Source organism: Trematomus bernacchii, unplaced genomic scaffold, assembly GCF_902827165.1.
Source record: "Trematomus bernacchii unplaced genomic scaffold, fTreBer1.1, whole genome shotgun sequence".
In the NCBI taxonomy this organism is placed as follows: Eukaryota; Metazoa; Chordata; class Actinopteri; order Perciformes; family Nototheniidae; genus Trematomus; species Trematomus bernacchii.
In genome coordinates this window covers 10,120,618-10,134,141 of record NW_022987851.1, presented here as the reverse complement: position 1 = coordinate 10,134,141, position 13,524 = coordinate 10,120,618, and the positions used below count along the sequence as shown (strand labels likewise).

The 13,524-nt window shown below is 41.8% G+C and overlaps 1 protein-coding gene across 1 annotated transcript; it reads right to left on the bottom strand.

Moving 5' to 3' along the window:
• Positions 1-952: 952 nt before the first annotated feature.
• On the bottom strand, positions 953-11,941 carry taok1a (TAO kinase 1a). The gene is made up of 20 exons (XM_034113135.1): positions 11,639-11,941; positions 8,552-8,801; positions 7,437-7,508; positions 7,228-7,329; positions 7,094-7,139; positions 6,879-6,975; positions 6,666-6,779; positions 6,479-6,570; positions 6,203-6,296; positions 6,010-6,091; positions 5,753-5,920; positions 5,404-5,604; positions 5,090-5,218; positions 4,521-4,757; positions 4,311-4,439; positions 4,009-4,212; positions 3,626-3,865; positions 2,722-2,934; positions 2,378-2,560; positions 953-1,483 (listed from the first exon to the last, which is right to left on the bottom strand). The coding sequence occupies exons 2-20, from the start codon at positions 8,681-8,683 to the stop codon at positions 953-955; spliced, it is 3,066 nt and encodes a 1,021-aa protein (XP_033969026.1). The 5' UTR covers positions 8,684-8,801; positions 11,639-11,941.
• Between the last annotated feature and the right edge of the window lie 1,583 nt (positions 11,942-13,524).

Genomic DNA, 13,524 nt, shown 5'->3' with positions numbered 1-13,524 from the left:
TAGAGGACCACAACTCTAAAGACCAAAAATAAAGTGACTGATTTACACAAGTCCTTTCTCTATTGCTCACCCTTTTTAAGACTGAAACCAACTTTTCTGCATACACAGTGAAAACAGTGATCTGAGAAAACTATTTGAGACTCGTGGAACTAAAGTCAAGCTTAACTAAACGTACACTGAATATAAACTAATGCATTTTATTTATTAAACTATAAACATCTAAGACTAAAAGGTTAAAAGGCACTGTAGTAGTGTTATAGCATAAGCCTGAAACGGTTAATAATATTGAATTTGGCTCACGTTCTAAGTGTCATTTTGGCTGATGAACAGGAAATCAGGGAAAATAAAACTAGTGAGTAAAAGGAAGCACCAAATTCATCACAATGACCATTACAGCAGGCTGGTATCACAGCAGCGAAGCATTTTAAGTTAGGCATGCTGAGTCAGAGAATCGACCAGTGTATAACTGAATATGAATCTGGAGTTTGAAGGAGAGAGGGCGGGGGTAAATAAATGTTATGATTGTTTGAGACGACATTTCTAAAGACATCGTAAGCACATGTCAAAGGCATGTGTTTCATGTGCAAAATGAGAGCAATGGCTGTAAATAGCACACAACATATATTCAAGCAGGAGAGAACTGTAAAGAAAAACAGATGGGAGTATTATTTGTTGACACTCAAATTACTGTTGTAACATAATTCTAAGGATCTGCATGTGTGCCGATAATCTGCCGTGAGGAGGGGCTGCGTCTCTTCCAGCCCTTTTGACCTGAGCAACACTAATTTCATCGCACATCCACATCTGTACACAGGAGGGGAGGGGGGGGGGGGGGTGGTGGTCTCAGGGAAAGAGACAGAGCAGCAGAGCTACGCCAATACTCTGTCCTGCTGTGCTTGTTTTGATTCTACGTCTCCACGCTCAGATTCTGACTCCGGGGCTGAAAGGGGACCTATGTGAAGGAGAGGTGTGACCCGTTGGATATTTGAGAGGTGACACTGGTACTCCTGCTCATATTCTGCTCATTGCGCCCTCCCGAGGGTGTCCTCCCCATTGCTTGGGGGCTGTTCTGTGCACCTCCACTGCTGCGAGACACCATGCCTCCTGCTGATGGATGGCCCCATGGTGAAGGAGCCCCACCTCCCTGCCCCCAGCCTTGCTGCATAGATGCCCCTCCCGGACTGGAGTGGTAGTTGTGATGGCTGCCGTGGTGGCCGGACCCTACGCTAGAACCTCCGCTGCTCCAGGGTGAGCCTTGAGAGCCCCCGGACGGTTGTTGTTGCTGATGGTGACTCCAATTAGCTGTAGCTCCGGGAAAGCTGTTGCTGAGGGCCTCTGGGGAGATGTTGGATAGCACCACTTTGCTGAAGCCCAGGCGCATGCTCTCTGAATCAAAAGCCTCCACTTCTCTGGCTTGACGTTCCAGAAGGCTCCGGATTCGCTCCAAGCGTTCATTCTGCAAGGACAACATCTCCTCCTCGATCTAAAAAAAAAAGGAAAAAAAAGTGAATAACAATGTACGTATACAACATATGCGTTTCTAGGAAAGGGCAATATATCAATACTCGTGATAAGAGACTAGCCATTTTCTTAGATGTCAATATATCAAATGTTTTGTCTTTTCCAGATTTTTTTAAAGGCTTCATCGAAGCTAAATGATGTCGTTTTCTGAACTTACAGGAATGTTTTAGCCATTACATCATTTGCCTTTACCCGCTTAGATATCAAGTCCACATTAATAACGATAAATTATCAGAATTCTCTTGGTTAATATTGTGTGAAAGAATAAACCCTACAATATTAATTTAGGTATTTGTCAATACTATTGTAGTATATGGTTTTCTTCATATTGCCCAGCCCAATGTACCTTGCATATGCACTTAATGTTCTACCATCCATCAGCAGTACAAATGTAGCTAATTATAAATCATAACTTATAAAGTAAAGTAAAAAAACATACCACTGTAAATCTGTTAAGTGTAAATAAAAAAATAAGGTATGGCTGAATTCCATTTAACTACTTCATTCAGGGTCCTCCTGTTGTGCATGCTGGCTCACCGTCAATGCTTACTGTGACACCGAGCCATCGTCAAAGTGTACAGAACAATGCTGTGTCTCATTTCCATTTGCCATATTTCAAATTGGGAAGCACTAATGCACTCAAAATAGCAAATGGAAGTACAGTTACATGAAAATTGAGACACAGCAAACATTTGTATATCCCTTACTCTCCTGGTCATATCATTGCACCCATTAGAACTGGCCAATTAACATTTAAAAAAAACTTTTTTTATTATAATTAAAGTAATCTAAAAACTCATAATCATCGAGTTGGACTAGTGTACATTTCACATGATAATAATGTATAGAGGGGAACCTTCTGTTCCAGCAGGGCCCTTCGGATGGACACCCTCTGCTCCAGGTCCTTCCTCTCGCGCTCGTGCTGGGCGTCTGTCTGCATCTTGATCTTGCTCTGGTAGGCGTTGAGCAGCTCCAGCTCCTGCTGCAGCTGCATGCGCAGGCCTTGGCACTGAGCCTCCTGAGTCTCATCCAGACGGAGCTAGAGACAGAGATCAGGGTCAGGATCCAACGAGTAAAACACACCCACCAGCATTACTGATTTGGACACATCCTCTATAAAAAGGTGGCAAAATCTAAAATTGGGTGGCACCTTCACGGTCTTATTTTCTTAAACTACATTCCTGGCATTCCCCGACTCACCGCCTGAGTGGAAAGCATCTCATTGATGGAGTGGTCATACTGCTCTGCCAAGATGGCAAGTTTGCGGTGCTGCTCCTGCTTCAGTCGTTTAAGGACAGCCTTGTGCTCTGACTTTGGTGTGGTCTCCAACAGATGGTTCCTCAACGCTTTGTACTGCCGGGTCTGGATCTTACATGTGTCCTGGAACTGCTTCTTGATCTGTAGCTCTTTGGACTATATCATAAGGGAAAAACTATCAAATTGTGCATTTCTCTATTCAAAAGCAAACATTAGGTCAACATAAAATACAGAAAATAATTATGTACATTAGGTCCCGACAAATATTATTGGGCTTGGACAAGAACTGGAAACGCGGAGATACAGAGGAACATAGGTCAGCTTCTTTTCTAATTTTCACTTTAAACTTTCTAGCCAGGGAAGGGGTAAAGCTTCAAACTCAACACTCTAACGGCCTGTCCACACGGCAGCGTGCGTTGAAGCTTGCCGGTGGGCGTGTCTGGCGTGCGACCAACAACCAATCACATTAATCTCCCGCCCCGGACACACAAGCACGCGGTTTGATTGGCTAGAGCTTGTACTGGCATATGATTTGATTGGCTGACGCTTCCGTCAACGCTTGAAAAGTTGAACTTATCTCAACATTCCAAGCGAGCAACGGAGGCAAAGCGTGACGTCACCCCATTCAAAGTGGATGGGAAGCGTCTCCGTTGAAACACGCGACGCTGCCGTGTGGACGGGCCGTAAGTCCTAAATTCTATGAATGAGTGCTTCAGCCCATAATGGCATATTCAGGATGAAAATATGGCCCCCCCCCCTGACAAAAAGTGAATTGCGTAAAACAGATCCTACAACTACCCAGGGCAACATTTCATTATTATTACAAACTCAGAGGCTGCGTTCTGACCTTGAGGCTCTTGGGCTGCTGGCGGACCTCCATAACGTGTTTACGTCGAAGTTCCCTCTCCCTCCTCTTGTTGTACTCCTGCTGATTGGTCAGCTCCGTCTGGTGCTGCAGGCGGGTGAGCTCAGCCCTGGTCTTTTGGATGGTGTTGAGCTGGCGGAACTCCAGCTCTTGCATGGACTCATGGTGCCGGAGAAGCATGGCGTGTTCCAAATCCTTCTGGGTCTGACGCTTGTTTAGCTCCTAATTATGTCCACATGGAAAGACAAACAACAAAAAACATGAGACTCTCACGCACCAAATAACTAAATGACTGTGTTAATCCATTAATTCATATTCGTAACATTTGCAACCCAGCAGTATACTGTAGGTGAACGAGTGCTGACCTCACGCGCTAAATCCTGTTCGATATTGTGGCGAGCGATCAAGATCCTCCGTTTGAATCTGCGGCACTCCAGATCCAGATACTGCCTCTGTCTGCGCTGCAGGTTGGCCTCCTCCTCAGCTTGGAAGTGTTGGAAGTTCTCCTTCTGCTTGGACAACCACTCTTGCTTTTCTTTCTTGGGTGTAGACTGGTTTTCATTCAACTCCTATATGGAAGAAAAATAGCACGTTACTAGTAGAACTGTAGCCAAACATGTACTGATTGATGTCCATGTATGGGTCCAGAAGGCCTGGGACTCCCTACCTCTTTAAGTTGTTCCTTGCGAAGTTTGTACTCGCGTTTCTGGGATTCGAGGAAGCTGTTGAGCTCTTTCTTCTGCTGACTCTGAATATGTTGCTGGAACTTCTTCTCATCATTGTTAAAGGTTTTTGCCTAATGAAGAAATACACAAGTTAGCTCTAGTTTAAAAAAGTATATTTTGTGAGTGAACACATGAATAAATAGGAAGCATACATCTTTCTCCATGGACACCAGGTGCTTTTTGATCAGTTTCTCCATCTCCTGGGCGAAGCTGTTCCTCTGGTTCTCCAGCTCTTTGTCCAGGCGGAGTCTGTGCTCATCCATCTCAGCCTTCAGCTTGTTTTCCAGAGCCATCAGCTGTTTCTGGTGCTGCCGCCTCATCCTCTTGTAGCCCAATATCTGCTCTCTTAACTCAGAGTCTTGTTCATGCTCCTTTATCTGGCGAGTGAGCTGAAAAAACAAAAAACAGGGATTCTCCTTATTGTGTTGTGGGTGGGAAGGAGGCAAACATTTGTTTATTGTAAAAGTGAGGTATTTCTTGAGAATATGGGAAACATGGACAATTATTTTGCATATTTAAGTGCATAAATGTTTCAAGCTGGATCATGCCTCTGCTTTTGATTACATACAAGATGACATACTTTCTAGCCTTAAAGCATTCAATGAAAACAAGCAAAGGACTTTTGAACAACCCGTGGATGTGGAAAATGTCCAGCAGCTACACAACATTTATCTTAGCCATCTTCTTATTTGATCTGCAAACACAAGAACTGTGTTATTACCACTGAGGCTGTGCGAATGGTAGCAAAGTGTTCGCGGTTTCGTTTCGGCCGTGGAGTGTGTGCGGGAGGGGACTGAGGCTCAGTGGGTCGGCTGTTTGGCTCCGACTCTTCATTATATGTCTGTTCCTCCTGAAAGGTAGACCACAATGCACAGAACATGTCAACAGCAGAGCAAGACACTGAAAGCGCAATCAAAAATAAGTATAATGTTTAAATAAATAAATAGAATGTCATAAAAACTACTATTATTTTTAACAGTGAGCACCATGTAACAAGAAATGTCTTCAGGTCGGACTGGAACCTGGTCCCCTTACCGGTTTGAGGTGTATCACAGAGCTGTTGGACATGACTGTGTGGTCTCCCTCTATGTCCACCTCACTCTTGTCATCGCCTGCATCTGTCAGGCTGTTGACAGAGCTGCTCTGGGAACTGGCACTGATTGACATACTGGGTATGGATTGGTTGCTCCCCACGCTGTTTACTGTCCCCATCCTACCCATGCTGTGTTCTGGCTCCTAGAAATAACACGTACATAAAAGCAACAAGGTTACCTAAAATGCTTTGTTATAACATAGGAACAAAATACAACATCCCTAAACTGGAGATCAGAGAGAGATAGGACAGACAGGAATGCAGGCTGGTAGAAACAGTCACATGACAGACCTCCTCTTCATCTTGTGCTTCCGTTGTGGGGCCATTGTGGGCTTCTTGAAACAAGATCTTCTTCATTTTACGATACTGCAGATTGTCAAGCTCTCGCACTGCGTCCTTAGTCCGACTTATCAGGTCTATGAGAACTGATTCTGGTCGCTCACGCTGGACAAATGCATGCTGGAGGTAGAACACAGGAAATAAGAATTGCAATAAAATCTTGACTTCTTATGAAACGTAATCTGCCGTAGCTGTCTTTTGGTTCTTACCTTTAAGAGCTCCTCAGAGTTTGGTCTATCCTGGGGAAATTTCTGAAGGCAAGAATCTACAAAGTTTCGGAAATATTCGGACCTAAAAGGGAGGGAGAAAATGTTGAAATATGATAGCGTTGCAATTATTTTAAGGACTCAGTTTACCAACAAAGAAATTAGACAGCTTTTGTTTATTTCCTCCTGAACTCACCATTCACTAGACTGCAGCGTGGGGCTCTCATTCTGTGCTATATGGTATAAGGCACTCATTGCATTCATGTTGAACAGTGGAGGCTTCCTCTCAGCTATAGACCAGGTAGCATGGGTCAGATGTTGCAAAGAAAAATAAAAGAGGAACGGAAGAAACATAAACATTAAATCGGTTATTGACCGAATAAGTGAGCAAAATTCATGCTTTCAATGAGATGTTTGTAAAAACAAAAAACTAATTTTTATCTTGTGATGTGAATTACAACAGCGACCATACCTAATTCAATGCAGGTGATTCCCAAAGACCAAATGTCAATCTTTCCATCATACTGGCCCTCATCCATGGCTAAAATTACTTCTGGGGCCATCCTGAGAAAACAAACAGATTCAGAACAATAGAGACATGTTAATAACTATTGAATAGAAAACTGTAAAAAAAAATATTATGGTTGCTGTAGCTGTACCAATATGGAGTCCCAACGAAGGAGTTGGCCGGGCAGGCAGTAGAGGCAGAACCAAAATCTGCCAGTTTCACCTGCCCTGGCTCCGTCAGCAAGACGTTTCCTGCCTTGATATCTCTGTCAAACAAACAATAAGAAATGATTACAGCTGTACACAGAAGACAGAATGCCTGAGGGCACAAGTGGTACATGCTCACAAACAGTTGAAACACTCACCGGTGAATCATGTTGTGGGAGTGAAGATAGGCCAATCCTCGAAGAGCCCCATGGGTAATTGCAGCTATTTCAACTTCTTGTAGAGGTTTCTTGTGAACTACAGAGGGAAACATTCAACAACAGCGATGTAAATCATGAAAAAGGTGACAAGAATAAACGGTTGCCTGCTTGGAGTCATGAAGCATTCAGTGCAATGATCAAGGTTTTCAACTCACCTTCTAACAAATCTGAAGCAGAGCCTAGACAGTACTCCATTACCAGCTGCGATGAAATAAAGAGCGTTACATTAGTTTTTATCTCATGGTTATATATTTTAGTGATCCTCACAGATTCTCAAATAGAGTCTTACCCAGGCAGTGTGCTCTCGCAGGTAACATCCTTTGTACTCTATGCTGTTTGGGTGTTGTATTCTTTGCAGGAATTTCACCTCCTTGATTATGTCTTGCCATTTCTGTGAAAATAGCAAACATTTTAAGGACGCAAAAAACAAAAACGCACAAAAGAATTGTGATAAAGATTGGCTGCCAACATGATACAGGTAGGTGAAAGCTATCATACCTCGGTGGACTGCTTTCCACTGTAGGACATCTTCTTGATGGCCACCACCTCATTTGTCCGCACATCCCGTGCCTGAATGACAAACACATTGAAACTGTCATTGCCACTTTATTTTACATTACCAAGGATTTACATTTAAATGTGCGATAAAGGATACAAGGCTAAATGGGAACAATTAGAAATATCTGTTTTACCAAAACTATTTTCTTTGTATCATTTACCTATAAAAAGGTCTTAAATTATAGATATTTGCATTTTAATTCAACAATCACCATGTGACCTCATTGCCCCACAATCATGACTCAATCTGTATAAGACAATGAAATGCTCCTCATTCAAATTCAGACTTTATAGCTGTTAGGGCAACATGGCATTGTACAACAACAACAAGTTGAGACTCGTGATTCAATCCTCTGTACACTGACTATTGACTAATAATATGCAATACATGTTTATAACAGCTTGGCTGGAACTTCCATACTACATAGACAAAAAAATACATCATAATAATAGAAAAGTGTATCTAGGTAATCATTTGACTGAGGTCAAGGCTGACACATCAACACAGTGTCATTCAGAAAGTCTTGCACTTAACAATCATTCTTGAAATGTTCTGAAATGTTTAAAAGGCCTTTGTGAATTATAGATCCACGCTCTACAATTGCTGAATACTGAAACAAAACAGAAACCTTTATCAATATCATCCCAATGACCTAAGATCTACAATTAATCTTTAAGCCTGTTCCGTACAGACTTGATCAACTGAAAGACATTCATAATGCACTTCTTTGTCAGTGTTTTATAGCACTATGAGTCAGGGAAAGTATCACAGCAGGATTTATGTTATCATCAGTAACAACTATCTTGAAGTAAACAATTTAATCAGCTCCTTCCTGTGACACAGGACTATATCAGAGATGTGCACCTGAATACATTTCAACCACTGAGTCAGACTAAACCCGTCCGATCAGTCAACCTTTTATTTTTTGGGCAAGACCCCTGCGTGTCTAAATAAACCAACATTGCGTTTCCCCCTAAATGAAATGACAACGATGCTATTTTTTAAGAAGTTCCGATGTCGGAATGAACATAGCCTTATTTTATTAAATACTTACAAAGTATACAGCACCAAAGCTGCCATGTCCGATCTCCCGCAGATCTGAGTAGAGCTTTTCTGGGTCCTCCTTGAAGAAGAGATCTGCGATTTCGGGGTCCTTCAGGCTCCCCGCCCGACTGCTGTTGGGCATAATGGGGAGTTGGGGGGCGATGCCGCTGCCGCCAGGAACTATCTGGGTCTGCGACAGCGACTTGAAAGCCCCCACCGATGGCTCATCTGCAGGACAGTGGTCTCATATGTGTTCAGAGCTGAAAAGTTAAAAAGCAAAAAACAAGAATGAGTACACTGAAGAAAAAAACAGCAGTGATATAACCTAATAAATTCAACTGTCCACAGTACTTCATTATTTATACTTAATGGACAATAGTACAATATGCTCAAAGAGAGGTTTGATAAAGTATTCTCCCTTCTAAATTAGGTAGCATTGGCAATGTTATGCTACAAAATAATCCTGTATGTTACAGGTAATGTGAAAAAACAGGTCGGCTAGGTGACACTGCTAACCTCTCTTTCGCTGTCTATATTGAGCTATAGTAGAGCCTATTACCCTGAAGAAGGAAAGGCTACGCAAAACATGAAGTGAACCATAAAACCAGGTGCAAATGTGGAGAATGGCCAGTCGGAAACACTGAGGTAGCAAGAGATAATTCTCCTGTTTCCATAGAAACAGAAACCACAGTAAGAAAATCAGTGGGCTGTGTCCTGACAAACTCCCCTCACACTTTCAGTGACTGGTATGTAGACAGACAGTTGTGAGGAGGACACAAAGAACTGTCTCGCGGCAGATAATTTCCAGGGCGAAAAAAAAAAGGTAACAACACGTTGCTTCACTGGGAGATAGATGCCTGAAGTGAAACAAAGCATTCCAGTGATAGGACTACTTGTTAAACCTGTAAGTACAGGTCTCAAACATACCAAACATTGTCCATATAACCTTCCTAAGAGTGTTAAGAGGATCAGTTCAACTAAATCACAACAAAACCTATTCCCAGTTATCCCAATTATATGGAGTTTCTAGCCCTGCTTTTGGTTCTGTTTCTTCTGTCCTAGTTTTGAAATATCCAACATATACCTTTAAAAAACAAACGTGTTTATGAGGATAACCAATCAACCTTACTGGGAAGAGTGGCCATTGACAACAGTTTTTCTTCAAACGCTGAAAATATCTACAGTTGGCTGTTTGGATTAACCTGATTTCAAAAGCTCACCATATAAAACCAAAACTATCTGCATGATTAGACTAGGGATGTGAGGGAAAATGTGGATTTGTTTTTGTTTTTCTTATTTCAGATGAAAGTTAGCCGATAATAAAAAACAGAAATGGCAAGGCTTCAACTTTGTAAGTACTTGATGCCCATTACAGTCTGTTTTACAGTGTCACTGCTGTAATACAGATGTAGACTGTAAAGATCATGGAGGAAAGTTTACTGAGTCCATGCTGCTCAGATGATCAGCTGCAAACAGATGCAGAGCTGACGCTAGAGTCACAAGACTGCTCCCAGCCTGGGAGAAACAGCCCCCAGTTCAAGCAGACATCTTTTGTCTCACAACAACACTGAACAACTCACTATTCCACACAGATGCAGCCACTGCCCTGAAATAAAGCCTCATTACCATGTGGGACTGTGCCTCTTTATTGCCATTGTTCTTTACTACATTGTCGCTCATGAATGAGCTTTGTTGTCATATCTCATGATGGCATTTTCTCCCGTGGACATATGAGCCCAGAAGTGAGTGATGATAACTGATACCTTCATAAAACACTCTTGCGTTCCAACTAGCACACATATATGCACAAGAATGCAGCAGGACAGTACAACAAAGCTTGAGGGCTGGAATTCCCAATGTATGCCCTCACTGCGCTGCATTTCCTGTTCGTACAGCTATAGGGAGGTAGGAAGGGGCCCTGGTGAGCATTTTGACTAGTTATTATCTCTCGCTCTCTCTCTTGACTTGACATTCTTAGAGACATGCATTGCAATAGCAGAAACAGATGTAAAGAACGTTTTAAATCGTTCATACCATACAGTGAATGTGTCTTTACATAATGACATCACTTAAACACAGTATCAGTTTTTAACTTGTCAGTAATGTTGTACAATTAAGTCATTTCCTTTCGGCATTCCATTGCACAGCACAAAACCAACACACACATAATGTACAACACCACAGAGTGTTTCATCTGCACCACCCCTGTCAAAGAACACACACATATGATTGTGAACAGGCCTTTAGCACAGCACATTCATGACTAAGATTGGGCCTAATCAGAGTTAGTCTGTTGGGATAAGTAGACACATGTACAGCATTGTTATTGCTCTGAAAAAAATTAATCGCTATCAATTGACCAATTTTTGTCCAAAACAGTCATATATGAGGTAAGGTATTTCAGCATTTCCTGCTGCGTTACATCACAAGTTACCTATGGCTAGGTAACGTTAATAAATCCCTGGAGTTGCATCACAAGTGGAATTAGAGAGAGCACTTAGTGGGATTTTCTGAAAGTTGTCACTTTCTAACAGGGGTTTCAGCTGTCATACAAGTAAATAAAACGAACAAAGTCTGTATATATATATATAAAAAAGACCCAACAACAACCCTCAAGCCAGCGCAATCAAATCAAAGGTTTCAGGAGCTCCCACACTAGCCAGCGTTGACTGTAATGTTAGCTGCACACCAAACTTGTCGTCAGCTAAGCTAAGTTACGTGTCATATGATCAAACAATCCGAGCAATATTTGCTACGTATTTACAACGTGAACAGTTGAGTAACTACCCAACATGATGTGGAATTAAACCAACTTCAAGAGTAATATACCAGAAATGGCTAAATTAGCAAGCTAACCTATGTGATGTTTGCCAAGTTAGCTTTTAGCCAGTTAGCTGAAACTCACCCTCTCCTGACAGGCCAGGTTTCAGCACTGTAGAGAATGTCGTGTAATTCAAAGCAGTTTAGGATTATAATTATGTTCCTCGCGTTTCATCCCCGGCGCGGTAATTTCGTACGCTAAATCCTTGTGGTTCTTAACGCTGTCAGTCGATTATAACATGCAGATTTGTGAATAAGTGTTGGTTAAAATCCCCACCCTCGAAGTAATGGGGAGCCAGAATAGTCGAATCCCACTCCCAGGCAGGTCCAAAGATGGCTGCCGAGCGCTCCGCCGCCGCCTCCCTTCGTGGAAATACGGTTGGGGAGAATGTGAGGGAAGTTCAAACTCTTACAAAACACCCAGAAACAAGCCGCCAAAGTATCCTCGATGTTGTAAGAAAAACAGGGGATCTAACCTAGCACCTTGCCGTGTTAACACGTTACTTTAAAAGCTGTAACTCAGCCTGCCTGTCCGTCTTCCTTCGACATACTGCAAACAGCAGTTCCGCCCTGCCTGTTGTAGTTGCAGTAAACTCTCTCTGACCCAAAAACATCCAGAGGCGGAGACATAATTAAGAAACACTCTGTCTATAATATACTGTATAGTGGAGTTAATTCTCAACTCTTACTAAACTTTACTGTTAATTTGTGGTTTAGTATTTCCTCATTATTTGTTTCTGACTAAATGACTTTGAAAGGTAATATAAAACAGAGTTATTACCTTTCAATGGAAAATGCTTTTTGCAAAATAGAATTTCACAGGTGGGTTCACTAGTTTCACATACTGAAAATAGTTCATTAATAGTATATTTTTTTTACCGGGAAGTCTGGTTGACATTTCAAAGGATTCCATCGATTTATTTTCTCTATTAAAAAAATAAAAACAAGACCATCAGTTGACAACAATACAATCAAGACAAATGCAAAAAGAGAAACAATAAAAGGCAAAACAAAGTACATAAGATAACAAAAGTCTTAAGTATTTGGGACCAATCTCATGTCTGATGGTACCCAGAAGTAGAGTTGATGGAGGATCGATGATCACCACTAGTTTAGGCCCAGAAATATATGAAAATATGGACAGAAACTTAATGACAACTTGAGGAAAGCATGTTCTATTCAAATTGTATTATCATGTTTTCTTAAAACATGTTGTATGCCTTAATTATGGTTGTTCAAGACGTAAAATGTTCTCCCTGTATGGTTATACTCACTGGCAGTTAATAAGATTGGCAGTAGATATCAGTTTTTCCAGGCTACTATACCTCAGCAAAAAAGCCCATAAGCCCCATTTGCTGTCAGCCGTCCTGGGCCCATCACAATTCAAAACACATACAAACATGCACAGGTTTATATTTGTATAGTCACCATAAGGGAATTATCTAAAATGCAAATATTCTGCTGTTGGCTATACTGAGTTGCTCTCTGGTGTGTTATGTGCTGTGCCCTGTGGACCCTCAGCAGTAAGCTTGTTTTTGAAAGGCCAAAAAGTGCATCTCAAGGCCCTCCACCTTGTTTAACTTGAGGATTTGAACCAGATACACCAAGTCATTTCAAACTAGGCAATTAATTATGTAATGTATATCAAATTGTTTTTAATTTCAGAAACATTTACAACAATTGGCACGTCTTCTTTATATTGCCATGTGACTGGATGTGTATACTACATCATGCTTAAATAATTATGTATGAGCAGTCCAAGAGAAGCACTTTTTCTATTCAGGCCATACCTGATAGTCAGCTATTGTTTACTGATTCTTTCTCTGCAATTTGTGGGTTAGAGCATGCTGTAACAGAAAACCCCTGTAGCCTCCTCAAGTTCAAACCCTCTCTCTCTCTCTCTTTGACCATCACTATCATGGTAACTCAGCTTGTACAATAACTTGCCTGTTTAGAAAGCCAGCTCATGGCAAAGTTCTTCGCAAGTTGGCTGTTAGAGGGCTTTTGGATGCCACATGTGACTGGTGCTGTATGTGTGTTGCACAACTTGGAGCTTCTCCACGAGGAGGGAAGATCCAGAGGGAACACTCATTTGGCTGTTTTGAGCCCATAATAGCCTGATTGAACTCCATATTCTAAAGCAGATAAGACTGTCCATATAAG